This window comes from Antedon mediterranea, chromosome 6 (assembly GCF_964355755.1).
Source record: "Antedon mediterranea chromosome 6, ecAntMedi1.1, whole genome shotgun sequence".
NCBI lineage: Eukaryota > Metazoa > Echinodermata > Crinoidea > Comatulida > Antedonidae > Antedon > Antedon mediterranea.
Window position 1 is genome coordinate 27,541,856 of NC_092675.1, and position 27,606 is coordinate 27,569,461.

The 27,606-nt window shown below is 35.1% G+C and overlaps 4 protein-coding genes across 4 annotated transcripts; 1 reads left to right on the top strand and 3 right to left on the bottom strand.

Moving 5' to 3' along the window:
• Positions 1-4,448: 4,448 nt before the first annotated feature.
• Positions 4,449-6,731, top strand: LOC140051655 (uncharacterized). The gene is made up of 2 exons (XM_072096933.1): positions 4,449-6,412; positions 6,665-6,731. Exon 1 carries the CDS (start codon positions 4,557-4,559, stop codon positions 6,129-6,131), a length of 1,575 nt encoding a protein of 524 aa, XP_071953034.1. The 5' UTR covers positions 4,449-4,556; the 3' UTR covers positions 6,132-6,412; positions 6,665-6,731.
• Positions 6,732-11,359: 4,628 nt separating this feature from the next.
• LOC140052555 (solute carrier family 15 member 4-like) lies at positions 11,360-17,895 on the bottom strand. Its single transcript, XM_072098163.1, has 7 exons — positions 17,529-17,895; positions 14,070-14,274; positions 13,638-13,807; positions 13,072-13,283; positions 12,643-12,829; positions 11,760-11,960; positions 11,360-11,644 (listed from the first exon to the last, which is right to left on the bottom strand). Exons 1-7 carry the CDS (start codon positions 17,893-17,895, stop codon positions 11,490-11,492), a joined length of 1,497 nt encoding a protein of 498 aa, XP_071954264.1. The 3' UTR covers positions 11,360-11,489.
• Positions 17,896-20,325: 2,430 nt separating this feature from the next.
• On the bottom strand, positions 20,326-23,444 carry LOC140052191 (uncharacterized). Its single transcript, XM_072097638.1, has 3 exons — positions 23,340-23,444; positions 23,057-23,188; positions 20,326-20,879 (listed from the first exon to the last, which is right to left on the bottom strand). Exons 1-3 carry the CDS (start codon positions 23,407-23,409, stop codon positions 20,602-20,604), a joined length of 480 nt encoding a protein of 159 aa, XP_071953739.1. The 5' UTR covers positions 23,410-23,444; the 3' UTR covers positions 20,326-20,601.
• A 78-nt stretch (positions 23,445-23,522) lies between these two features.
• On the bottom strand, positions 23,523-27,035 carry LOC140052556 (solute carrier family 15 member 4-like). Its single transcript, XM_072098165.1, has 5 exons — positions 26,729-27,035; positions 26,061-26,265; positions 25,633-25,802; positions 24,893-25,104; positions 23,523-23,540 (listed from the first exon to the last, which is right to left on the bottom strand). The coding sequence occupies exons 1-5, from the start codon at positions 27,033-27,035 to the stop codon at positions 23,523-23,525; spliced, it is 912 nt and encodes a 303-aa protein (XP_071954266.1).
• Positions 27,036-27,606: the final 571 nt, after the last annotated feature.

The following is a 27,606-nucleotide window of genomic DNA, read 5'->3' on the forward strand; positions in this document are numbered from 1 at the left end:
TTAGTAAATTAATAAAATCGCAGTATGTAGTTAAATGGCCTTTCTAGTTGTAAATACAGTACCATTCTCTGTTATACGAACTATAGTTTAGCCTAATCTCCACTAGCAACTTTTGCAGACTGTTTCGGATTTCGAACTTTGACGTTGGTGGCGTAAATATTTTATTTGATTGTACGCAGAATTGTCAGCAAGATAATTATAACGCTTATTATCTAATAGTAGATACTGTAACTTTCTTATTTCTGACAGTGATACGTGGGAGTACTACGTACGTTATTATAACCTTTAAGTTGTGTTAATGTTCTTGACTTGGATATAAAAATTATTTGTTAGGCTATTTAGTTAAGTGTTTCGATCAGCTAATTGGCCATAAGCCTGCCTAGCCTAGCTAGCCCTCGTGTAGTGCTACTAGTAGTAGTTTGACTGTATGTATGTATCTGCTATGCTGTTTTGCGGGGTTGTTTGCACACGCAGCTGTGCTGCCTTGTGCGTGTTTTCATTGAGTTTATTTGTGTTTCAGACTTTACCGAAGAATAAAGAACGGTTAAAGCAACTACCACGAGTTTGTGTATCATTGTCCGAACTAGTAAAGTGTAATCCCTTAATAATGGAGGAAAATACGTTCGTCGACCTCAGCTTCGAAGAGCTCGAGGTCAAACACCGTTCGTTTAAAGGTCATCTAACGAGGGCAAGGGACCGTTTTACCCGTGTTCTCGACCGAGACGAACCGGAACTGGTTAAAGTGGCATTCGACCATATACAAAAGAAAATTCGAAAGATAACCGACTTACTTGATGCTATGGATGTTGTCAAACCACCTGATGAGACTAACACTACTACACGTCTACATGCAGAACTAATGTCAGCAGCTGATGACGTGGAGAAAAAATATCAAGAGTACAGAAGGTTTTCAAGGAATGAGCAAACCGCTCATTCTTCCCAAGGTGAGCCAACTGCAGCAGGAAAAGATGAAGAGATGATAAAATTAATTAAAGCTCAGTCTGACATGGTGGCACAGCTTACAATAAAATTGAACGGAAACGGCTCAGACAACAAACGGCCTTCAATTAAAACACCAGGACTCCCAGCCCCACGGTGGGATGGATCTCCAAGAAACTTCCATTCTTGGCATGTACGAATTGACCAATACTTCGAATCTGCTGGTATTAAAGGTGACCAAGAAAAATTGATGATTTTGCTCAATGGTGATGCGTTACCCAAATCTATTCAAGATCATATTGCTGATTGCTGTTCTGTTGAAGGTGATAATGGAGCTTGGGCTCGTCTGAAGGAAAAGGTCCCGACTTCAGCTATTGTTCGTGATGTTATTCTGACACTTCAGATGTTGAAGCCAATGAAGTCAGCAACAGCAAAGGAAATGCGGCCTGTTTTGAATGGACTCACAGACTTTGCAAGACGAATGCGTGAACTTGGAAAAGAATTAGAACTCTCATCGTCAGTAGTTGTTGAACTAGCGAGTCAGAAAATCGATGCTGAATTAAGTTTCGAATACATGCGGCAGATAAAGCAAGATGAGCCGACAATACCAAGTTTGATCTCATTCTTACGAAGTGAAACGGAAGCAAGGGAACGTCGAGAGCAACCTCATATGTTTGGCGATCAAAATGCATCTACTCATCACATTACAGGACAAATTAGTACACTTGAAAATACTACCCAATTCCCACCGAAATCTAATTTTAAAGGTGCTGAAACTAGCACGGATGATTGTCCTTTCTGCACTGACCACTCACGTCACTTGATTATAAAGTGCCCTAATTTTAACTCAAAATCTAACGAAGAGAGACGGTTAATGATAATGGAAGCTAGAAGATGTTTCCTATGTTTTCGCACAAATCACAGTGCGTTCAGATGCCCCAGACATGACAAAAAACGCTGCTCTGTATGTCAACTATTTCACCACCGACTGATTGCTTGCCCACCCAATCGCACTTTGAGAATTAACAACGCAGATGGTTTCTGTCAAAGCCAAATGTCACCAAAAACACAGGCGGGAGCGAACACAAATCTACGGCCAATTGTACACCACGAAAACCAGGTAGGAACCAACTTAGGTCAGAATCCATTCATATATTTGCCAGCATCAACTAACCAAACTGTTTCAAATATGAATTTAGATAAAACGTCAATAAATTCACCTCAGATAGTTCAGGCGGGAGCAAACCCAAGTCTACGTCAGACTGTAGCAGGGCCCAGTCAAAATCCATTCGTGTCTTTGCCTCCATCAACGAACCAGACAATTTCGAAAATGAATTCGACGAGGCATGCCGAACGTCGTCGCTACTCACCGACTACATATGTCGAGATACAAGACAACGAGGGCAATTGGCAGAAAGCTGTCGCATTCTTTGATAGTGGTGCTGATACCACTCTGGTCAAGTGCTCCACCGCTGAAAGTCTAGGCTTAAACGGACTGCCCTTTGTATTTACTTAGTGCAAGGTATCAACTTCGAGTCAGACCACTACAGGAATTGAAAGCATACGACTTGGTTGCAATTAGTGTACAAAAGCCTGCCCATGATAGCCCATCTGTTGGCGAAGATATCTTTGACGAACACCCTCATTTAACGGTAGTTAAAGAACATTTGCCTGCGGAGGAAGCCGAGATCGACTTACTCATTGGATACGACTATCAAAGTCTTACTACACCACTGAAAACAATACGTTCATTAACTGATCCTGATACATCGCCAACTGCGGCAAAAAGTGCTCTAGGTTGGACAATTATTGGACAAACCATTCCAAAGCCAACTTCCAATGTCATCAGCCACATCACAAACGTAACTTTCATGGACGACTCCCAGCTTTTATATACATCCGATGTCATTGGAGTTAAACCAACAACCTTGTGTACATGTACAGATAAGGAGATCGCTGAATCTCAGTTTATCAAACATTGTAGAAAAAATCTCCAAATAAATGAGAAGGGCCGCATTACCGTGGAAATGCCATGGAAGGATGGATTTCCTGAGTCTCTAGACTGTAATAGAGTACAAGCCGTGACGAGGATGATTTCACATGAGGCTAGGTTGCTAAAAAACAAGCAAATCAATGACTACAATGATGAAATTCAAGCTCTCCTTGACAATGGATTTACGCGTGAGCTTACGCCAAGTGAAGACAGAAATGAAGGATGGTACCTTCAACACCATGCTGTCCATCAGCAACACAAGACAACGAAGATTCGAATTGTATGGAATTCCGCTGCTAAGTTTAACGGGTTGTGTCTCAACGACGGATTCCACAAAGGGCCAGATTTCCTAAACTCACTTGTGACATGCTTTCTATACTGGCGGAAGTACGGAATTGCCATAGCTGGAGACGTTCGGAAGATGTTTAACCAGATTGCATTATCAGTGCGTGATCAAAAGTTTCATCGTTTTGTCTGGCGATTTGGTGATACCTCAAAGGATATTAGGTATTTTCAGTGGTTGCGTTTGCCGTTTGGGGACAAACCAGCACCGGACATTTCTATGATGGCCGTTCGTTTACTAGCTGAGGCTAACGCCGATTCAGATCCTATAGGGGCTCTTAGGATCAAAGATCGTATGTACATGGATGATATAACCGACTCATTTACAAAACCGAACGATGCAGTTGAGGCAGTTGAGCAGGTTACTCGTATTCTAAGAAAGGGATCTTTCGAAATCAAAGTGTGGCATTCTAACCATCCGATGGTAGACCAGTGCCCTGAAGAGAAGCACACACGTGTTTTAGGCCACTTGTGGAATAAGCTAGATGACACTGTAACAATTCAACTTGATAGATTCGATGAAGAACAGACTCCACTTACCTAAAGAAAAGTTTCCAGTCTTGTTGCCAGGTTGTGGGATCCATTAGGAATGTTGAGCCCTGTGAGTATTCGTTATAAAATTGGACTCCAGGAGATTTGGGCAGCTAGGCTTGATTGGGACGACGTGTTTGATGATGAGCAAACAACTATGTGGAAAGGTTTTATAAAGGAGATGAATCATCTTGTGGGATTCGAAATTCCACGTCAGCTAACGCCTGAGGATTCTATTGCTTACCCTCAGTTACACTGTTTCAGTGATGCTAGTGAAGCTGCATTTGGTTCTGTCATCTGGCTGCGTTGGGATACCCCAGCAGGAGTTAAATTGACATACGTTATAGCAAAGGCTCTAGTTGCACCGTTAAAGAAAAGATCAATTCCAAGATTAGAGTTAACTGCAGTTGTTGTCATGGCTCGACTCGCTAAACTTGTCTTAGAAGTGGTAGGAGATGTTAGTCTATGCAAGTTCTGGACCGACTCGAAAGTTGTCCTGTCTTGGGTTAGGTCACCCGCCAGGACCTTCAAACCGTTTGTGTCTGCTCGTGTTCAAGAGATTCAGGATACACTTCCAACATTTATTGATGACTTATGTTACATCCCTTCTAACATCAATCCAGCGGATTAGTTAACCAAGCCAATATACCCAAGTGACCTTCAGAAATGGATTCAAGGCCCAGATTTTCTTTTTCAAAGTTCTAACCAATGGCCAAACTATGAACCCGACTATGACACAGAGTTAAAACAAATGGTTGTAAAGGAGTACACAACGGAGTCTCTACGCAAAACGAATTATGTTACAGCTGTCAGAGGTAGGCCTACATTTGAAGACCTGTTGGTCAACACCGTGTCAAATTGGACTAGGCTGGTTCACCGAATAGCATACTGTCGTCGATTCATTTTAAAAAGGCGACCAGAAACCCTCTTTTTGACTGCCGACGAACTGCAAAGGGCTGAATTTTCACTCTTCTACGTTTCTCAGCGCACTGCGAACGATCGTTTGGATGCTTGGAGTACTAGAAAGCTAAACCCTAAAGTGGACGAGAGTGGTATGATAAGGGTCGAGGGAAGACTTAACAAGCTTCATATCCCTGAACAACAAAAACGGCCGATTCTTCTTCGTAGAGGATCATTTCTGGTAGAGTTGTTTGCCAAATATATTCATAAGACGATTGGTCATCAGGGATACCGAGTGGCTGTTGCAAGCACATTTAAACGTGGAATTTACATACTCGGAGGACCCAAATTGTTTAAAGATATTGCTGCCAAATGTATGTTCTGTCGAACTCGACGTAGGAGTTTACTTAGCCAACAAATGGGAGAACTTCCCAGTTTTAGAGGCGATCCGCATACACCACCCTTTTGTAACGTAGCTCTTGATTTCTTTGGACCGATTTCTATCAAGCTCACTCGTAATACCAATACAGAAGGTAACATTCTGATAGTGACCTGCATGACCACACGAGTTATCTCATTAGAATTAGTGGATTCTCTATCATCAGAATCATTTATTAATGCTTGGAGACGATTTGTCTGCTCGCGGGGGATCCACCCAGTAACCGCCTTTAGTGACCATGGCCGCAATTTCGTCGGCGCTCAGCAGAAGTTGAGAGATTGGATCAAATCATGGGACGAACTAAAATTAAAGATGGAATTCAGGAAAACCAATACATCTTTCGACTGGCAGTTCAATACTCCTTACGCTTCTCACATGAATGGAGTTGTCGAATCGCTTATAAGGAGTTGCCGTAAAGGTCTAGATGCCGTAGTCGATTACCATCATCGCCGTTTTAGTGCCCTTGAATGGCAGACTATTTTGAGTGAAGTGACTTATCTTATAAACTCACGACCATTGTTTCCGGATGGGCCTGATCCACTTGAATCACCGCCAATTACTGGTAATGATATTCTATTTCCACATGGACAACCCGTACTCTTGCAACCGAACTTGGAAGTGGTAACGAATCAGAAGAGTATTGTCGACATCGCACAACGACGTGTTCATGCATTCTGGGATTGTTGGATGTGTTATATGCCACCTCAATTAGTACAACGTTCAAAGTGGTTTCACCCAAGAGAAAATTTGCAGATTGGAGATTTAGTGCTAGTACTGGAACCTGGATTAAAGGGGGTTGCAGCACCACGTGGACATTGGCGACGGGGAATAGTTGTGGATGTGAAGCCAGGGAAGGACAATCTCGTTCGGAAGGCCATGATTAAAACTGTTGAAAGATCGAATATAAGTATTAAGGAAAGGCCTGTACATAAGTTGTGTTTGATTGCAACTGTGGGAGAACTTAACCACGGGTTTTCTTCTAAATAAGGAATGCTTTATTATGTAACTACTTGAGTCGTGAACCTTTAATTACTGCATTTAATTTTAATTAATTTGTTGTGGTTATTTTTCGAAATCCTTTATGTACTGTGACTCATGTCAATTTGTCACGAGGCGGGAGTGTTTCGGATTTCGAACTTTGACGTTGGTGGCGTAAATATTTTATTTGATTGTACGCAGAATTGTCAGCAAGATAATTATAACGCTTATTATCTAATAGTAGATACTGTAACTTTCTTATTTCTGACAGTGATACGTGGGAGTACTACGTACGTTATTATAACCTTTAAGTTGTGTTAATGTTCTTGACTTGGATATAAAAATTATTTGTTAGGCTATTTAGTTAAGTGTTTCGATCAGCTAATTGGCCATAAGCCTGCCTAGCCTAGCTAGCCCTCGTGTAGTGCTACTAGTAGTAGTTTGACTGTATGTATGTATCTGCTATGCTGTTTTGCGGGGTTGTTTGCACACGCAGCTGTGCTGCCTTGTGCGTGTTTTCATTGAGTTTATTTGTGTTTCAGACTTTACCGAAGAATAAAGAACGGTTAAAGCAACTACCACGAGTTTGTGTATCATTGTCCGAACTACAGACTCTGAGTTCACCACTGATAGGAGTTTGTTGTCCATTGGCGAATGGATGTTTTACAGTGTAACAAGACTACAATGATTATTTTGATTCACTGAATTTAACTGTTAAAAACAAACATTGGAAACATTTTCTTGCCAAAATTCGAGTTTACAAGGCAGGAATTCAATTTCATTATCTGGACATCATAAACTTTCAAATTGTGGTAAACTAGGAGTTTGTAAACAAAGCTTGGTGAAATATAGGCCTAATAGTTTGACTAGGCTTAACACGTGCAATGTTGACATCTATGAAACATTAAAAAACTTACCCATCCGCTTAAGCTGCGTCAGTTTGAAACCAAAATACTCACAAAATGGATATACTACAGTATCCATCAACGGAATCAAAAATAAAAGACTAATTTTATTGAAGACACTAAGCGATGCAACGGGAAATGTGAAGTCACCGTAGACCAGGTTCATTCTTGCTCCTTGAAGGACAAATGACGATTGCATCTAAAGTGAAATGAAGGCTTAAATATTAGTCATCATCATCATTAAATCATAGTTTCAAATCAAAGAATGCATCAATGTTTTGGAACTATAAATAACTACCTGCGCATAACCTATAATAAGTACCTGCGTATAAACTATAAATAACTGCCTGCGCATACCTGCGCATCATAAACTATAAATAACTACCTGCGCATAAACTGCAAATAACTACCTGCGCATAAACTATAAAAAATTACCTGCGCACAAACTATAAATAAACTACCTGCGCATAAACTATAAATAACTACCTGCGCATAAACTATAAATAACTATCTGCGCATAAACTGTAAATAACTACCTGCGCATAAACTGTCGCATAGAAAGCTGTACCAAACAGCACTGGTATAACTCTCGCCAAAACTTTCACTTCTTCTACATGGTTACTTCGGAAAGTACCTCCATGTTCTTCCTTAGCCCGGTCAAGAAAACTTGCATTTTCTGCATTACTTTTGCTGCTACGACAGGAATATGAAATTGCCTGACCAAGAATGTTGAATATTCTGGTCAGTATGCTACCTGCAAGTAAAAAAAACACATTTTATTTTAAAACCAATTTATCTATAAAATCTAACAATGAATAAAAATGAAATATTCAACAGACTATACTCTTTTACTGATTATAGAGGAATTGGAGTTAGTACTCTATCAAATCATATCTTGAATTTTGCGTTAAAGTGGACCAAAATGGAATAAAGTATAGCAGTATTTCCCCCTAATGTTGCAACGTGTTGAAAACAGACCCGTAACTCATTGACAAACCAGTCCCGTCGAAAAAGCGTCGCTTAAAATTACAGGGCAAATTATATGTGTCTTGCGTTAACGTGCCCTATAGCGGGAACCAAGCTGGTGCGACTCACCTTCTGGTGGTGTTGTTATATATTTTTTTCTTCCAGCCAACAAAGCTAGGCCAGCAAATATTATAGAAACAGCTGGAATTGTATAACCCCAAGCAAAGCTGATCTCTTGCTGAATATAAACCACAATAGTGTAAGCAATAATCGATCCTATATTGCTAAACCAACAACACCTGAAAGACATTGAACACAGTAAAAATATTAATTAAACGGAATTCGCAGATTATTATTTTGTACAAAAGTTAGCGTCTTTTTCATCTATGGTACCGTACCAAAGCTATTCACTAAAATACACATTTACAATCAGTTGCACTCATTCAATTACAATTTTGTAATAATCATTTTTTGGTAAAATATTTTATTTAATTTATGTGCAGTGGTAGTTTATCTATCAACTACTACGGTACATTATTTTAAATTTCTAAAACAAATATTGTCTTATTTTACCAATTAAAATACGATTGTAGAAACCCATCTCCCAAGTCTTCAAGTTGTTGAACGCCGAATGGGGCAACCGTTGTGTTGATGCCTCCAGATCCGATAGCAACTAACGATAACGCTGATATATACAATATTCGCTGTTCAGATAAAGAAAGTCCTCCGTCGATCAGATTATCATAATCAATTGCGGCTATAGGTAGAATAATTGTACCTAAAAGAGTTTACATTAGTTAGGACGTCCCATTATAAAATTTGACCTAATCGAATTTCTTGTTAATAAATCAAATAGGCCTCTATTAAAAACCGCTGTTTGTTTTCGAATAAAAGCTGAGGTGTGATTAGAAGCACTATCAAAAGATTAAAAAGGTGTTTTTGAGATTTAAACTGTCTCTCCACCTTGACGAATGACGTTAATTAACAACTCCTATACTATTAGGTATCGTAAGTGTGTTCCAGCTGCGTCAAAGAATGAACTAACTTATAAAAAACAATCAATTAGGCCTATAAACACTTACCGACTCCATAAATAAATAAAGACCAAAATATTGTTTTGAGTTTGCCTAAGAAAGAGTCACTTATAAGTCCACCAAGAAGGGGTGTGGTATAGACACACCCCGAAAAAAGGAGAGATATTGAACACGCTGTCACACTGCTATATTTCAGCTCGATAGTTAAAAATGTTACCAGATTTCCAACAATTCCATAATAAGTTAACCGCTCACAGAACTGAGACAGGAGAATGCACAACACAATAAAGTAACGGTTACTGCTGATAGAAACGGGCTTCTTCTTGCTATCTTCATTCTCCAAACTTGAATAAGAAAATCTTGTATTTGAAAGAAGCAATGACTTCTCATCTGCGGTGAAATCCAAGCTCATACCCATTCTGCACACTTTCTAATACCAGTCTTTCGTTGAAGATACAGCATAAATCTGTCGGTTGTGGAGAGTATTGCGAGAATAAATAAGGTAATAATGCATGAGGTTCATACTGTCAGCCAAATCCAGCTTTCATCAGGCCGACATTTCCTTAATTATTACCGTATACAATTTTCCTTAATTACAGCCATCTGTACAAAAGTTACAGTATGTTTTCTACACGACATGTAAAGTAGATTTTTCATCGGTTGCCATTTCCTCCTGCTGGTAGGCCTATGCTACGTAATGTCAATATATATTTCGCGATAAACAAACATTTTAATTGTCTAGGTTCTGAAATGTGTTTCTCTTAAAATTAGTAAAAAGATAAATATGTTCGGTACATATGGCGTTTTATACGTATAATAATTTAGCTCAGAGACAAAAATTGCAACGCCGACCAGTGGACTGGCACATATTTCGTTTCATACCTATAATAATTGAGCTCAGACAAAAAATTAAAACGCCGTCAAGGGGACTAACATAAAAAGGACAAAATACAGACTTAGTGCAATATCATGTGCAATGCGATACTTTTGATTGATTTAATCATTACAGAAGTATAACGACGACAAGTTATTCTATATTTATCAAACAATTTCAGTTTAGGCTGATATTGAATTTGTAAAAGTTTGCATGCGTACAAACAGCAGTAACAATAGTTTTGACCTGTTGTAAATCTCTACTTCTCATTTCTTTAAAATCGCAATGAAGCAAACATTTCCAACATTTAAAATAATAAACTATATAAGCTACATTTTAAATTAATATTATTTTCGTCTTACATTTGATACTATTTTAAATCGTTATTATTATTATTATCTTATTATTGGATGATAATTACTCTTAAGCTTGGTTCCCACTAGAACGTAACGCAAGGACGTAAACGCAACGCAAGCGTTTTAACCAATGACAAGCGAAGTTATAGAAAGTTAGCAATCACAAGCGAATAAGCCATCGCTTGTGATTGGTCAATTCACTTGCGTTGCGTTACGTCCTTGTGTTGCGTCGCTAGTGGGAACCACGCTTTAGAGTGTTATGTAAAAACACTTCATTCACAAATATTATAACTAATGATAAAGTAAAGTAATGTACTAAAATATTATCTATTTATAATAAAATAATTTTAAAATAGGCTTCTACGTCACGTGTCATATAATCCTTGTTACAGTTACAGTATAATATGAACATTCCGAGAAGAATAAATATTGCTACTAATACAACCATTATCTATGGCAAGGCACTTGGTTGGTATAGATAGTGCTTTTGTGGAGGCCGCCCGTATCGTAGGAAGATGTAATTAAAGTTTAGATATAAATCTAAAGTTGAAATATAGCAAGCAAGCTTTTCATGGACGATACAATTACGTCAAATCAAGAATGATTAGATGGTACATTCCTTTATTCCCAACCATTCGTGGTTTGACAAAGACATTGTTCTCAATTGCCTCTGTTTACCTCACTGCCATCTTGCTGTTCACATTTCGTACTCAGACAGCAGCTTCTCCTGCAACGGAAGTACTTTATCCCGCCAACATATTAATTCATCAATTTTCATATCTGTAAATGAAATATCTTCATTATAGCTGATTTCGTCATCCGGTGGTTCTGTAATCGGAACTGAGTTGTCTACATACGTATAGTAATGTCCAATTACGGCAAATATTCCCGTATTTACGAGCAAAAGAACGGCTAACAGGATGTAGTAGCGTTCTAGATAACCATCGTTGATTTCATCTGGATACCATTCGTGACCTATAATTTTAAAATAATAATTGTTTTTGTTGCCTCTTTTACATATGTACATATTTATATTAACTTTTTTTTGTATGTATTTTGGTGTTTATATATATTTTAACAACTTAATGTCACAGAGCCCACACATTATTGTCATTAGTGTGACTCTTCGTAGAAACCTTAAAATTTTCACCGATGCCCCTGTCACACGTATGGAATCTGGACGAATTCTTTTCTTTGAATCCATTTTTATATAAACGTATCGTAAACCACATTTATTTGTCAACAAGATACGAACCTTTTGTTGCAGCATTAACGATGATGACCAGTAAAGAACCTAAATAACTTCCTAGGCCAGCTGTAAAAAGAAACAATCCAAGCAGAACGCCCTGCAACACCTTTGGAGCCTGTGAATATGCAAACTCCATCCCTAGAAACGGAACATAACACAAGCTTGTAATTTTCTCTTGCTATAAGAAAGAATTAACAGAAATTGTGCACGTGAATCGTGATATTTAGCTTAAAATTATTTTTATTACACTCACCAGTAATGCTTGTGAGAATTTCACTTGCGCCAAAAATAAAATACTGTGGAATTTGAGCGAATACTGTCATAGTAGATGCATTGTATGACGCATTAACAATAATTTGATCTGTATAGCCACCGTTATCCATAATGTTTTTTCTGCTAACTTCAACACCAGCGGCCACTATCATTGCTATGGCACCTAAGAACATCCCAAATCCTAAAAATAAAACAAATTAAATTTTAATTTGCTAGTAAGTCTATATTTTTAACTTCAAGCAAATCCCTTTGGCCATTTCGATGTAGTCCTGAAGCTCAAGTACCTCTTTTCAAGGAATCTGTGAGCGGATTTGGTGCTGACTACATTATTACAATATAGTGTCCACCACTTCAGCCTTACCAATGCCTAGGTGAGATCATGGGAATGTTGACCGACAAGTACACTATATTAAAATCCAATGTCAAATAATAGTGCTTGCCTTCTAAGCCCAAGGTCCTGGGTTCAATCCTGACCTAGTACCAGGGTTGTAATTCACGACTCTTTCAACTCCACTCCCAAGCCTAAAATGAGCCTTATAAGCACGGTAGTTTATCCATCCTGTAATTGACGAGTTTTCTTGCGTATTCGTGATATAATAATATATATCAAAAAAATACGATTCGGGTCCGTTATTGGAGACCTTTCTCATTTGGTATGGAAGGGATTTAAGACAACTTAATCAGTCAATCAATGAAAGGTTACAATGGTTTGAAAACCTCTAAGTTACAAGGATGATGTAATTTCATAGGCGTATTCATATATTGGTATAGGCCTAAAGCTAGAGTTTAAAACCAGGTTTGGTAAATAGTGTAGACTATCTATTAGGCTACTCTTCTCAGGTGAAAAAAACAAATCATCTTACCCATCCGCTTAAGCTGCGTCAGTTTGAAGCCCAAGTAGTCACATAATGGATATACTACAGTATCCATCAACGGAATCAAAAGCAAAAGACTAATTTTATTGAAAACGCTAAGCGATGCAACGGGAAAGGTGAAGTCACCGTAGACCAGGTTCATCCTCTCTCCTTGGAGAACAAATGAAGTTTGCATCTGGAATAAAAGTACTTTCATTGTAATATATAATAAGTAATATACTATAACTCGTGTTCTTTCTTTCCTTTCATCAACATAGTTACGAATTATAATAAATCATCCTAATTAAACAGTTGTTGGTACCATACCCAGTCTTCTTCGACGTATTCGTCACTAGTCATCATTTATAACTCACAGCTCAGAGATCTTAAGCAGAAAACCAAGTATGGCGTGCGAAGCTCAAAAATATAGTACCGTACCTGCACATACACTGTCCAGTACAACATTGTACCAAACAGCACTGGTATGATTCTTGCCATCAATTTCACTTCTTCTACATGCTTACTTCGGAAAGTACCTCCATTTTCTTCCTTTGCCCGGTCAAGAAAACTTGAATTTTCCTCATCAGGTTTGCAGCTACTAGACGAAATTGCTTGACCAAGAATGTTGAACATTCTTGAAAGTATGCTACCTGCAATTGACAAATATTGTTTTATTTTAACAATTTAAAAATGTGTAACATTATGAATAATATAAATTCAAAGTCAAACTACTGAAAGCATGACAATGCTGTGGCGGAATCTCAAATGAGATACAAATTGAACAAGAAAGATAAATAAACAGCCATGGCTAATGAGAGTACTTTATTACGAATAATAACTTTAAACGTTTCCTTATAGTCCAAAAAAACATTTTTTGGTGGCGTGGGATATAAATACGAGGAAACGCAATCACAATCGATTGTTCGGATGGATACATCATTTGATTATTATTATCAAATTATTTTCGCTATATCGTCCTTGCATTGTCACCTAGTACGACTCACCTTCTGGTGGTGTTGTTATATATTTTTTTCTTCCAGCCAACAAAGCTAGGCCAGCAAATATAATAGAAGCAGCTGGAATTGTATAACCCCAAGCAAAGCTGATCTCTTGCTGAATATAAACCACAATAGTGTAAGCAATAATCGATCCAATGTTGATGAACCAATAATACCTGAAAGAATGAAACATTATTTTGCCATAAGAGTAGTACTGCTATAAGTTTATCAGCTAAAATATTTATCGGTATTGGTTCTCTTAGTTTAGGACCATAATTCATCTATCCGTCATTTTGGGTGTATATATATAATGTATATATTTCAAAATGTGCGCAGCAATATTCTTGCCATAGGTTTACAGTTTACATTATTTCAAATGTATACTTTTCGTACCAAATCATAGTAATTTTAGAAGTTTACAAATACCAATGTTCTTACCAATTAAAATAAGTTTGTATAACGCCATCTCCCAAGTCTTCAAGTTGTTGAACACCGAATGGGGAAACCGTTGTTTTGATTCCCCCAGTTCCGATAGCAACTAACGATAAAGCTAATAAATACAATATTCGCTGTTCAGATAAAGAAAGTCCTCCGCCGTTCAGTTTTTCGTAGTCAATCGAGATTATAGGTAGAATGATTGTACCTACAATAGTTCAAATAGATAGAATTTTACTATTATTAATTTAATCAGTAATTAGTTCAACCAATGTATAAAAGTATAAGGGAAGTTGGTTTTGTGATGATAAAATGTGGCATATTCTAGAAAACTAAGCTTAGACATACTGTAATAATGGCATAATCAAATCAATATCAAAATACCATACGAATTTGCAGAGGTAATTTCAAATATATATTATATATATAATAGATTAGGCAGGCCAAACATGGACTAAAAATAGAAGGCCAACGCTTCAGATTCAAATTCAGATAATATTTATTTAGATAATAATGAATGAATATATACAAAATAGAAAAAAGATATTAAAGTGAACATAGATAAAGCAGTAATTGGTAGTCATTATTATCATGGATCCCTTCTAGAAGTTAAAAACTTGACTCGTAGGGACCCACAACAAAACACATTACTAAAAAAATAAAAATAAACCTAGAATATATAATTATATAATTTAGGATAAAAAATTACAGTATAATAACATAACTAACATCTTCTTTATAAAAATTATTTAAATTATATTTCAATAGTTTCATGATAATTATAAATGAAATAAATACCGATATTGGTAAATGAAAAAAATATGTATACATAAATTATAATTTCATTCAGAACATGTATTTCTCTTTTCAATTAACAGAGTTTGTAAAAAAACAATTTTAAATAAGAGAGGCGAACCCCAGAAAGTGTAAACTTGTGGTGGGCTGCCAAAAAACAAAAAATATCAAAAAAATCATTAAAAAAAACCAAAGTAAACAAAAAAAAAAAAAAAAAAAAAAAAAAAAAAAAAAACCATTGAAAATATCAATGAAATTTGAATTAATATTATTTAGGATTCAGTGATTATATGTGGATAATAGATGCCTTTTTAGCTTAAAAGTTTTTTTGTTGGCGATTCAGTTATGTATTTGGGTAAGTTGTTCCAATATTTTGGCCCTGAAAACTGAATGTTATGTTGGAAAGATAGTGTTTTGTGTAATGGAATATGTATTTTATTTGAGGTTCTTGTGTTATGACTATGATAGTTGAAATTGAATTTGAACAGGGGTTGAAATTGAGCGGGGATTAGGGAATTTAACCAAGAGTATACAAAAATACATTGTTGAAGGCAATTTATATCGTAAATTTTTAAAAGGGAAAGGGATGCAAACAACGGATCTGAGTGGGCTCTTGGAGGCGAGTCTGAAATGTTTCTAATACATTTTTTTTGTAGTAAAAGAAGTTTGTTTAGGTACGAGAGATAAGTGTTCCCGCAGACAATATTGCAATAGTGGAGATAAGGAAGAATAAGGGAGCAGTAGATAGTACGAAGGATGTTTTGAGGAATAAATGCTGAAAGTCTAAAAATAATACCAGAACTTTTAGATATTTTGTTTTCGATTTCGTTAATATGGGCTTTCCAGGTCAATCTACTATCTAAATAGACCCCAAGAAATTTTGTTTTATTCACTAATGGTATTTGGTAAGTGCCAAACTGGAGTTGGTTTGGGCATCCTACTAGTGGTTTGGCCGAATTCCGAAAAATCATAAAATTGCACTTCTTAAAATTTACGGAGAGCTTGTTTGCAGAAAAGTAATCAAGGATGCTGGGTATGCTATCAATGGTAACTTTAAGGAGCGAGTCTAAATTTGTGTCAGTATATAGGAGGGTGGTATCGTCTGCATATAAAAGGAATGAAATTAAATTTGAGGATCGGTAAATATCATTTATATATAGCAAGAACAGTAGAGGGCCTAGCAGGGATCCTTGAAGGACTCCACATGTAATGGGTTGGAGATCGGATATGGATTGTTTAAATTTAGTGCATTGGTAACGGTTGGTCAGATAACTTTTATAAAGATTATACGCAGGGCCACGGATTCCATAATTAAATAATTTTGTCATTTAGGATATCATGGTCTATTGTGTCAAATGCTTTGGAGAGATCGATAAAAAGGCCAATTGCTAATTTGTTTTTTTCAAATGCTTGTACAATCTCGTTTGTTAATTTAAGAAGTGCAATAGATGTGTTATGATTCTTAAGGAAGCCAAATTGATTTTTGTATATTATGTTATTCTGCTGAAGAAATGTATATGTTCTGTCATAAATAAGACGTTCAAGAATTTTGGAGAAGATTGGCAGAACTGAAATGGGGCGGTAATTTCCAGGGTCGTGTTTATCACCGGATTTGAAGATCGGGGTAACTTTTGCTAACTTGAGACTATCGGGAAAGAAACCGTTTGATAAACATAAGTTAAAAATATAGCATAGGGGATCTGATATTTGATGAATAACTTGTTTGATAATAGATGGACTTATATCATCAATGCCAGGGGATTTGTCATTTTTGAAATTTTTAACTAAGTCGATTATCTCATCGCTGATAACAGGACTGAGAAATATAGAATTTAGGATAGGAGGGGGAAGATAAGTTTTGTAGTTTACATTAGAAGTATTAATGTTTGATGCGAGATTAGGCCCAATATTTACGAAATAATTATTAAAGTGGTTGGAAATTGTAGTAGGGTCATCTGTAAGATTACCCCCGCAGTCAATTACAGATTCACCGTGATCACTCACTACACGTTTTTTAATTAAGGTGTTTATAATTTTCCAAGTACCTTTAATGTCATCTCTTTTTTGGTAAAATTGATCTTCATAATAATCCTTTTTAGCTTTTTTTATTACAGAATTTAGTTTATTTCGAAATTTTTTGTATTCAATTATATTTCTATTAGTTGGGAATTTATGTATATACATTATATATAGTATAGATTAAAGATTGCAATAATAAACAACAACTAATATTTTGTGTAAACATAAATAGTATGAGTATAAATAATGATAATAAGCATATTAACTAAGCACAGTATAATATTTAGATATATAATGATTCTTTAACTTTTTTCGGAAAGTAAATAATGATATTGACGTTTTGTTATTTGGCGGGATATGATTCCACAAATTAAGACCCGATATAGTTATAAAAAATTTAGTTTTAGTAAGTCTAGCAAAAGAAAAAATAATGAGAAGTTCTTAAATTGTAATTGTGAAATTTGGTACGTTTACAGAGCATATCAATCATAGAAATAGGAAGTTGGTTTTTAAAATAATTAAACATAAAACTGGCAACTTGAACATTGTGGACGCTATAGCATGGTAATGGTGAAAAGGATGACAATGAATTCGAATGGATTAAAACTATATTACATTGTACGAATAATTACAAACAAGTACGCTTACCAATTCCATAAATAAACAATGAACAAAATATTGTTTTAAGTTTTCCCAAAAAAGAATCACTTATAAGTCCGCCAAAAAGAGGTGTGGTGTAAACAAATCCGGTAAAAACTAGCGATATTGACGAAGCAGCCGCACTGCTATAGTCTAGCTCGATTGTTAAATACAACACAAGATTTCCAACGATTCCGTAATAAGTTAACCGCTCACAGAGCTCACAGAGTAGAATACACAAGACAACAAAGTATCGGTTACTGAAAGAATCGGGTTTCTTTTTGTCCTCTTCATCTTCACAACTTGAATAAGTACATTTTGTATTTGAAAGAAGCAATGTCTTCTCATCATCGGTAAACTCTAAGCTCATACCCATTCTGCACACTTTATAATATCAGTCTTTATTGAAGGTAAAGTCTAGGTCTGTCGATCGCGGACAATATTCCGATGCTAAATTGGTTAATATGCAAAGTTCATGAAATAACTACCAGCCAAATATTTAATTATATATTCCTTTGGGTAGAATACAGCTCGATTACCATAACATATTAAGTACAGGTCATTGTTTCACTTATTTCACTAAATAATTGTTATTTTGTATATTCTTTGTTTTGTAACAATAGTAGTTAATATTAGTTTGAACAGATTATACATAACACATTTATTTTCGACTGATAATAAAATGTATGTATACGTATGATAAATTCGTTCGCAATATGAAATTTTATGTCAGGATCATCTTTAGAAATACGACAGCACTTATAAACACAAAATATATAAATGTAAAAAACAAGGTAACGTAACGTAACGTAAAATAAGACAAACAAAACAAGTATAACAGTACAATGACCGAACAAGGTGAAAATCAGACACACAGCCTATTCAATTTGAATTTATTATTATATTTTGTAATAATTAGCAATCTAGATCATCATACGTACAATAGTACACAGCAAGTTTAAATAATTTATGTCCAACATAGAAAATTAAGTTACTTAATTAAAACAAAAATGAAAATTAATAATTCAATTATTTTTCTAATACGATTCACTATTATTTTGACTAATAAAGCATGGACGATATCACAATGCAAGTTTTACGTAATTTTGTATGTACCTATATTGTGTTTATAATAATACGGGCAGTGATACCCGCATATCTTGATTAACACATGACATTTGATAATAAAAATGGTGGCTGATATTGAATTGTTTAAAAAAAAACTTTTTTTCTTTAAAATCGAAATGAAGCAAACATTTCAAACATTATGTAAAAATTGTAAATAATAAACTATATAAGCTACATTTTACTAGAACGTAACGCAAGGACGTAAACGCAAGCGTTTTAACCAATGACAATCGAAGTTATAGATAGTTAGCAATCACAAGCGAATAAGCCATCGCTTGTGATTGGTCAATTCACTTGCGTGTTGTGTCGCTAGTGGCAACCACGCTTTAGAGTCGATGATCGTTATCTAAAAACACTTAATAATAATAATAATAACAGGATTTTTTTTAGCGCACATACCACTCAAGAGTGCTCAAGGCAAAAAAAAAAAAAACAAAAAAAAACAAAAACAAATCATACAAATGCCTGACAAATAAAATGCAATTTCTTTGGAGGGTCCCCATCCGTTCTCGTTCTGTCGCGGTCCCGGACGCGATTTTTTTTTTCGTACATAAGTTGGGGACCCCCTCATGAAACGTCACAAAATAAACATGAATAATTCATCAGTTAAATTTTCTTGTTCCGGGTTCACCCAAGCGTATAGTGATTGTATAGTATTGTGATTACACAAGTGGGGTACGATTCTAGGCCTATCTCCGCTGTTGTTGCGGCGTGCGATTTCATAGAAGAATAGCGGCGTTTTGTGTGGATTGTCGAAATAATCAGCCTTTAGTTTATGATGTTTTTAAATAATTTATTACTAAAGAATTACGTGTTAAAATTATAGTTTCTATTAATACTATTAGGCCTAATTATTAGTCTCTAAACTCATGTCTATTCTAGTAGTAGCTGTGTGGGTGTGTGTGACGTGTGTGTGTTAGGTATGACCAAAGATAGTTACACTATCTTTGGTATGACACAATCCGAGTAATAAGTCAGCAAAATTAAACAATAAACATTACACAAAAATACATTTTTTATTCTCGTGGGTTAAATCTTCCCATCTCATGTGTTCATATACGCGCATTTCCTCTGAGTACATGCATATTGTTTGATAATAAAATAGCAGAATTAAAGAAATACAGTACACAAATTATACACATTCTTTATTCTTGTGGGTCTAAGCTTTCTTTGGGCTATGTCCAATGAATTACTACTTAGTTCAATGTCTTGCCCAGCTGTCGATTAGCCTCGACTCGACAAATTTTGTGTGAAGAAGAGTGCGCGAAGGCAATCGCGTGAATTGACTTAGAATCCTAGGCCTACTGTTGAAAGTATCGTATCGCAGTTGTGTAATCACTTCTTGTTGCTATACGCTTGGGTGTACACAGAACAACAAATTTAACTGATGAATTATTCATGTTTATTTTGTGACGTTTCATGAGGGGTCCCTAACTTATGTACGAAAAAAAAATTCGCGTCCCGGACCCCTACCTAGGTGACCAAACAAAGGAACAGGATACGCATTTGTCTTGACACACTTCATTCACGAATAATATAAAACTAATGATAAAGTAAGGTAATGTACTAAAATATTATCTATTTATAATAAAATAATTTTAAAATAGGCTTCTACGTCACGTGTCATATAATCCTTGTTACAGTTACAGTATAATATGAACATTCCGAGAAAAATAAATATTGCTACTAATTACAACCATTATCTATGGCAAGGCACTTGGTTGGAATAGATAGTGCTTTTGTGGAGGCCGCCCGCATCGTAGGAAGATGTAATTAATTTAAATATAGCAAACAAGCTTTTCCTGGACGATACAATCACGTGGACATCAAGAATGATTAGATAGTGCATTCCTTTATTCTCAACAGGTCTTTCTTTTCTTTCTTTCGTGGTTTGACAAAGGCATTGTTCTCTTCTGCCTCTGTTCACCTCTTAGGCCTACATTTTACACCCTGTTCACATTTCGTACTCAGACAGCAAGTTCTCCTGCAACGGAAGTACTTTATCCCGCCAACATATTAATTCATCAATTTTCATACTTGTGAATGAAATATCTCCATTATAGCTGATTTCGTCATCCGGTGGTTCTGTAATCGGAACTGAGTTGTCTACATACGTATAGTAATGTCCAATTACGGCAAATATTCCCGTATTTACGAGCAAAAGAACGGCTAACAGGATGTAGTAGCGTTCTAGATAACCGTCGTTGATTTCATCTGGATACCATTCGTGACCTATAATTTAAAAATAATAATATTTAATGTTGCCTCTTTTAGATAATGTACATTTTTATATTAACTTGTATTTTTTGTGTGTTTTTCACTTGTAATTTTATATGTTTTTATCTATATACACCTTTTTAAATATTTTATAAATTGTACATCACATGCAATTTTACTACTGCCAGTTGTGATTGTTTTTTTAGGTGATCATTTAGAATAAAATGATCACCTATTGTTATTGTATGAAATCTTTATTCTTCTTTTTCTTATTCTTATTATTTATTTCTCTCTGTACAAATTTGTGTAACAATTATCTCAAAAAGTTTAATGTAAATGATTACCAAAATTTTACAATGTCTTTCAAATACTGTAACTTAGTCCTAATAAGCTTTTCAGCGTGATCACTCATCCATGACGTCGCGTATACGCCATTTTGTGAAATCACATTGTCAATCATATCTCCATAATTCATTATCACATATTAATGAAATTCACTACACGTAAACTTCAGGTCAAAGGTAAAAGTATTAGCAAATAAAAAATTGCGTGTTTCAAGGTCATGCGCGTGAAATCGCGCATTAAAATTTTAAAAAGCTCAAAATTAAGTTTTGATCAATTTAGAGCATGAAATAGGCCATTTGCGTGTTTCAAAAAATTACTGCGCAAAAACATATTTTTGGCTACGCGAGTTTTAAAAAGCGTAAAAAATAAAATTTGATGTATACATCACATTCTACTCACAATCCTTAGTACATTCTCCAACTTTGAGTCCATTCCGACTTAAAATAACGCTATACAAGCACGGTAAATATGACAAAATGCGCACATTAAATGTACAAAAGTGCTAAAAATGGTAAAAAGTAGGGCCTTTTTAAAATGAATATAACTTTTCAGAATGAAAGGTGACCCCAATTTTTTTAACTTATTATGGAAGCCAATGAGTTGTATAAATAAATGTATATACACAGTAGACGTACAAAATGGTATGACGTCATCATTTGGCCACATGAATTTTGAAAATAGGGGTTTTTCCCCTTTTGTCATAGACCACCATATTCAACAGAGCGCAACTCGCTTATCTGTTATCGATTTTCTTTTAATTTTTAACACATTCTACCTCAACCAATTATGTTACTTATAAGTTGCCAATATTTTCTTTTGGATAACGTTATCATGTCTTAAAATTTAAATAACGGTGGTTACGTAATTTTACCTACAACGTATATTTGAATACCTTACAGCTCTTCTGAATTAAAGTTGACCTCGATGTTTATAATTTAGTATGATAGCTGGTGAAATGTAGATATGAATTCATACAAAAATTAAGCCTATCAGATGTTGTGACGTTATCATATGGCCAGTTGAAGTTAAAAAGTAGTTTTTTCATATCTTTCGTAAAAGTTATACAATTTTTAAAGAGCGCGCACAGCCCTTCTACGTGCCAAATTTTCTTCCAATTGTTATATTTTATTGCTAAATTCATTATTTTTCAATATTGTTGTCCACAAGTTTTTTTTGATAATGTCATTAGTGCCAAAAACTTAGAACATGATGTGTGTCCGTAATTTCACCTATGCTACACTGTATATAGATATACACAGTACAGTATATACTGTACATATTGTATTATGGCATATAATAGGCACAACTCAGCACTATAAGCGTATAATAGGATGGCATACATCAACATTTTCCGATTGTATGTTAACATACGTGCATGTTTCAAAAATATGAATGTCAATAAAATGATAAAAATGATCACCTATAATTCGTCAAAGTGACGAATTAAATTCTAGTTAATAAACTTGAATTTGAATTAAAATTTAGAATTAGTTGATATTGATAGTTAAAACGAACACGAATGATATAACTATCCAGAAAAGGATTTCATTTATCTTCTTTGATGTAATTTTGTATGAGATTGCCCACTTTTTTTTGTAAAAATGAAAGGCGTCTCTAAAAGCAACAACTAAAATAAAACAAACATTCGTCTTTATATTTACTTGTTTATATATTTTTTAAAAACTTAATGTCACAGAGCCCACACTGTCAGTGTGACTCTTCGTAAAAACCTTACATTTTTCACCGATGGTCCCCTGTCACACGTATGGAATCTGGACGATTCTTTTCTTTTCATCCATTTTTATGCAAACGTATCGTAACCAACATTTATTTGTCAAGATACGAACCTTTTGTTGCAGCATTGACGATGATGACCAGTAAAGAACCTAAATAACATCCTAGGCCAGCTGTAAAAAGATACAATCCCAGCAGAACGCCTTGCAACACCTTTGGAGCCTGTGAATATGCAAATTCCATACCTAGAAACGGAACATAACACAAACTAGTAATTTTCTCTTGCTATGAGAAAGAATTAACGGAAATTGTGCACCTGATTCGTGATATTTAGCTTCTTAATTTATTGTTACTAAAGGCCTATTAAATAATAATTCTTTACAATTTTATACTCACCAGTAATGTTTGTGAGAATTTCACTTGCGCCAAAAATAAAATACTGCGGTATTTGAGCGAACACTGTCATGGTAGACGCATTGTATGACGCATTGGCAATAATTTGATCTGTATATCCACCGTTCTCCATAATGTTTTTTCTACTAACTTCAACACCGGCGGCCACTACCATTGCTATGGCACCTAAGAACATTCCAAATCCTAAAAATACAAACAAATTTTATTTTTAACTTTAAACGAATCCCTTTGGCCATTTCGATGTACGTAGTCCTGAAGCTCAAGATATAAGCCTAATAGAGAAATACTCAGCTTGAATTAATATTAATAAGTATCTCTCTTCAAGGAATGTATTTCTGTGATCGGATTTGGTGCTGACTACATTATTACAAGATAGTGTCCACCACTTCAGCCTTACCAAGGCCTAGGTGAGACCATGGTAATGTGGACCGAAAAGTACACCATTAAAAGCCAATGTCAAATAATAGTGCAGCTCCATCTTAGAGGTTAACGTGCTTGGTTGCCTTCCAATCCCAAGGTCCGGGGCTCAATCATGACTCAGTGCCCGGGTTGTAATTCACGACTCTTTCACCTCCGCTCCCAAGCCTCAAATGAGACTTAGTTTATAAGCACGATAAATTATAAATATACGGCAGTTTAATTGGCGAGTTTACTTGCGTATGCGTGATATAATACTATATATATATATAAATCCAAAGGCAAATTACTGAAAAAAATGACAATGCTGTGGGTATCAGTAGCTGGATCTCAATGGAGATACAAAAATAAAAAGCGAAAAGCTAAATCAAAACGATAAAGTAAACAGCCAGAAAAGTTAGCAGAGCTTTCGGGCAACACTAGCCCTTCATCAGTGCAACTATATATATATATATATATATATATATATATATATATATATATATATATATATATACAAAACTACGATTCAGGTCAGTTATTGGAGAACTTCCTCATTTGGTATAGAAGGGACTTAAGACAACTTAAATAATCAATGAAATGCTACAACAGTTTGAGAACTTCTAAGTTACAAGGATGATGTAGTTTCATACGCACCAGCTTTGGTGAATAGTGTAGACTATGTATTACTCTTCTCAGGTGAAAAAAACAAATCATCTTACCCATCCGCTTAAGCTGCGTCAGTTTGAAGCCCAAGTAGTCACATAATGGATATACTACAGTATCCATCAACGGAATCAAAAGTAAAATACTAATTTTATTGAAGACACTAAGCGATGCAACGGGAAAGGTGAAGTCACCGTAGACCAGGTTCATCCTCTCTCCTTGGAGAACAAATGAAGTTTGCATCTGGAATGAAAGTACTTTCATTGTAATATATAATAAGTAATATACTATAACTCGTGTTCTTTCTTTCCTTTCCATCAACATAGTAACGAATTATAATAAATCATCCTAAGTAAACAGTTGTTGGTAAAATACCCAGTCTTCTTCGACGTATTCATCACTAGTCATCATTTACACACATCCCATAGGTCTTAACAAGACACCATATGGCAAAGCTTATAAATATACCGTACCTGCACATACACTGTCCAGTACAACATTGTACCAAACAGCACTGGCATAATTCTTGCCATCAATTTCACTTCTTCTACATGCTTACTTCGGAAAGTACCTCCATTTTCTTCCTTAGCCCGGTCAAGAAAACTTGAATTTTCCTCATCAGTTTTGCAGCTACTAGACGAAATTGCCTGACCGACAATGTTGAACATTCTTGACAGTATGCTACCTGCAAGTTACACATATTGTTTTATTTTAACAATTTAAAAATGTGTAACATTATGAATAATTCAAAGTCAAACTACTGAAAGCATGACAATGCTGTGGCGGAATCTCAATGGAGATACAACTTGAATAAGATAGATAAATAAACAGCCATGGCTAATGAGAGTACTTTATTACGAATAATAACTTGAAAGGTTTCCCTATAGTCCAAAAATTCACTTGCTTGTAACTTGCTTGTTTCCGTCACAAGGTTTTGTCTAATGTCAGTAATATCTAAATGTGGTCTTGTTATCTGTTGATTTTTGCTTGTATATATTATATTATATTTTATGACTTTCAACCCTGTTAATGGTGACGTTTGGTCACTGTAGGGTGATGATGAAAAAAAAACACTCTTGGTGGCGTGGGCTATAAATACGAGGGAAAGACTTATGCTTTCACAATCGATTGTTCGGATGGATACATCATTTGATTATAATTATCAAATTACTTTCGCTATATCGTCCTTGCATTGTCACCTAGTACGACTCACCTTCTGGTGGTGTTGTTATATATTTTTTTCTTCCAGCCAACAAAGCTAGGCCAGCAAATATAATAGAAGCAGCAGGAATTGTATAACCCCAAGCAAAGCTGATCTCTTGCTGAATATAAACCACAATAGTGTAAGCAATAATCGATCCAATGTTGATGAACCAATAATACCTGAAAGAATGAAACATTATTTTGCCATAAGAGTAGTACTGCTATAAGTTTATCAGCTAAAATATTTATCGGTATTGGTTCTCTTAGTTTTGGACCATAATTCATCTATCCGTCATTTTGGGTGTATATAATGTATATATTTCAAAATTTGCGCAGCAATATTCTTGCCATAGGTTTACAGTTTACTTAATTTCAAATGTATACTTTTCTTACAAAATCATAGTAATTTTAGAAGTTTACAAATACCAATGTTCTTACCAATTAAAATAAGTTTGTATAACGCCATCTCCCAAGTCTTCAAGTTGTTGAACACCGAATGGGGCAACCGTTGTTTTGATTCCTCCAGATCCGATAGCAACTAACGATAAAGCTGATATATACAATATTCGCTGTTCAGATAAAGAAAGTCCTCCGCCGTTCAGTTTTTCGTAGTCAATCGAGATTATAGGTAGAATGATTGTACCTACAATAGTTCAAATAGATAGAATTTTACTATTATTAATTTAATCAGTAATTAGTTCAACCAATGTATAAAAGTATAAGGGAAGTTGGTTTTGTGATGATAAAATGTGGCATTTTCTAGGAAACTAAGCTTCGGCATACTGTAATGGCACAATCAAATCAATATAGAAATACCATACGACTCTTTGGCCATACCGAGAATATCTGAAACACTCAGAATATTAAAATTTGCAGAGGTAATTTCAAATTCTATGGATTACGCTGCAGGCCAAACATGGGCTAGCAAAGCTAAAAATGGAAGGCCAACGCTATAGCATTATAATGGTGAAATAAGGATGACAATGAATTCGAATGGATTAAAACTATATTACATTGTACGAATAATTACGAACAAGTACGCTTACCAATTCCATAAATAAATAATGAACAAAATATTGTTTTAAGTTTTCCCAAAAAAGAATCACTTATAAGTCCGCCAAAAAGAGGTGTGGTGTAAACAAATCCGGTAAAAACTAGCGATATTGACGAAGCAGCCGCACTGCTATAGTCTAGCTCGATTGTTAAATACAACACAAGATTTCCAACGATTCCGTAATAAGTTAACCGCTCACAGAGCTCACAGAGTAGAATACACAAGACAACAAAGTATCGGTTACTGATAGAATCGGGTTTCTTTTTTTCCTCTTCATCTTCACAACTTGAATAAGTACATTTTGTATTTGAAAGAAGCAATGTCTTCTCATCATCAGTAAACTCTAAGCTCATACCCATTCTGCACACTTTATAATATCAGTCTTTATTGAAGGTACAGTCTAAGTCTGTCGATCGCGGACAATATTCCGATGCTTAATTGGTTAATATGCAAAGTTTGTGAAATAACTACCAGCCAAATCTTTAATTATACATTCCTTTGATCAGAATACAGCTCGATTACCATACATCTATTATATGTACAGGTAATTGTTTCACTTATTTGTTATTCTAATATACAATTTATTTTTGATATCGGTAAAAATATCGAAATACATTGTTACTTTGTATATTCTTTGTTTTGTAAAAAAAGTAGTTAATATTAGTTAGAACAGATTAAATAACACATTTATTTTTGAATGATAATAAAATGTATGTATACATATGATGAATTCGTTCGTAATATGAAATTGTATGTCATGATCATGTTTAGAAGTACGAAAGCACAAAATATATCAATGTAAAAAAAAACCAGGTAACGTAAATGTAACGTAAAATAAGACAGACAAAAAAAGTATAACCGAACAAGGTGAAAATCAGACACACAGCCTATTCAATTTGAAATTATTATTATATTTTGTAATAATTAGCA

Excerpts from the sequence above, each read along its gene's own strand:
- LOC140051655 (XM_072096933.1), top strand. The coding sequence starts at position 4,557 with ATGGTTGTAAAGGAGTACACAACGGAGTCTCTACGCAAAACGAATTAT.
- LOC140052191 (XM_072097638.1), bottom strand. The coding sequence starts at position 23,409 with ATGACAGTGTTCGCTCAAATACCGCAGTATTTTATTTTTGGCGCAAGT. Across the intron at positions 23,189-23,339 it reads AATTCTCACAAACATTACTG|GTATGGAATTTGCATATTCA; the intron begins GTGAGTATAAAA and ends TTCCGTTTCTAG. Across the intron at positions 20,880-23,056 it reads CGTCAATGCTGCAACAAAAG|GTCACGAATGGTATCCAGAT; the intron begins GTTCGTATCTTG and ends TTTAAATTATAG.
- LOC140052556 (XM_072098165.1), bottom strand. The coding sequence starts at position 27,035 with ATGGGTATGAGCTTAGAGTTTACTGATGATGAGAAGACATTGCTTCTT. Across the intron at positions 26,266-26,728 it reads TCTTTTTGGCGGACTTATAA|GTACAATCATTCTACCTATA; the intron begins GTGATTCTTTTT and ends GAACTATTGTAG. Across the intron at positions 25,803-26,060 it reads ATACAAACTTATTTTAATTG|GTATTATTGGTTCATCAACA; the intron begins GTAAGAACATTG and ends TCATTCTTTCAG.
- LOC140052555 (XM_072098163.1), bottom strand. The coding sequence starts at position 17,895 with ATGGGTATGAGCTTAGAGTTTACCGATGATGAGAAGACATTGCTTCTT. Across the intron at positions 14,275-17,528 it reads ATTGTTTATTTATGGAATTG|GTACAATCATTCTACCTATA; the intron begins GTAAGCGTACTT and ends GAACTATTGTAG. Across the intron at positions 11,961-12,642 it reads GACGCAGCTTAAGCGGATGG|GATTTGGGATGTTCTTAGGT; the intron begins GTAAGATGATTT and ends TTTTATTTTTAG.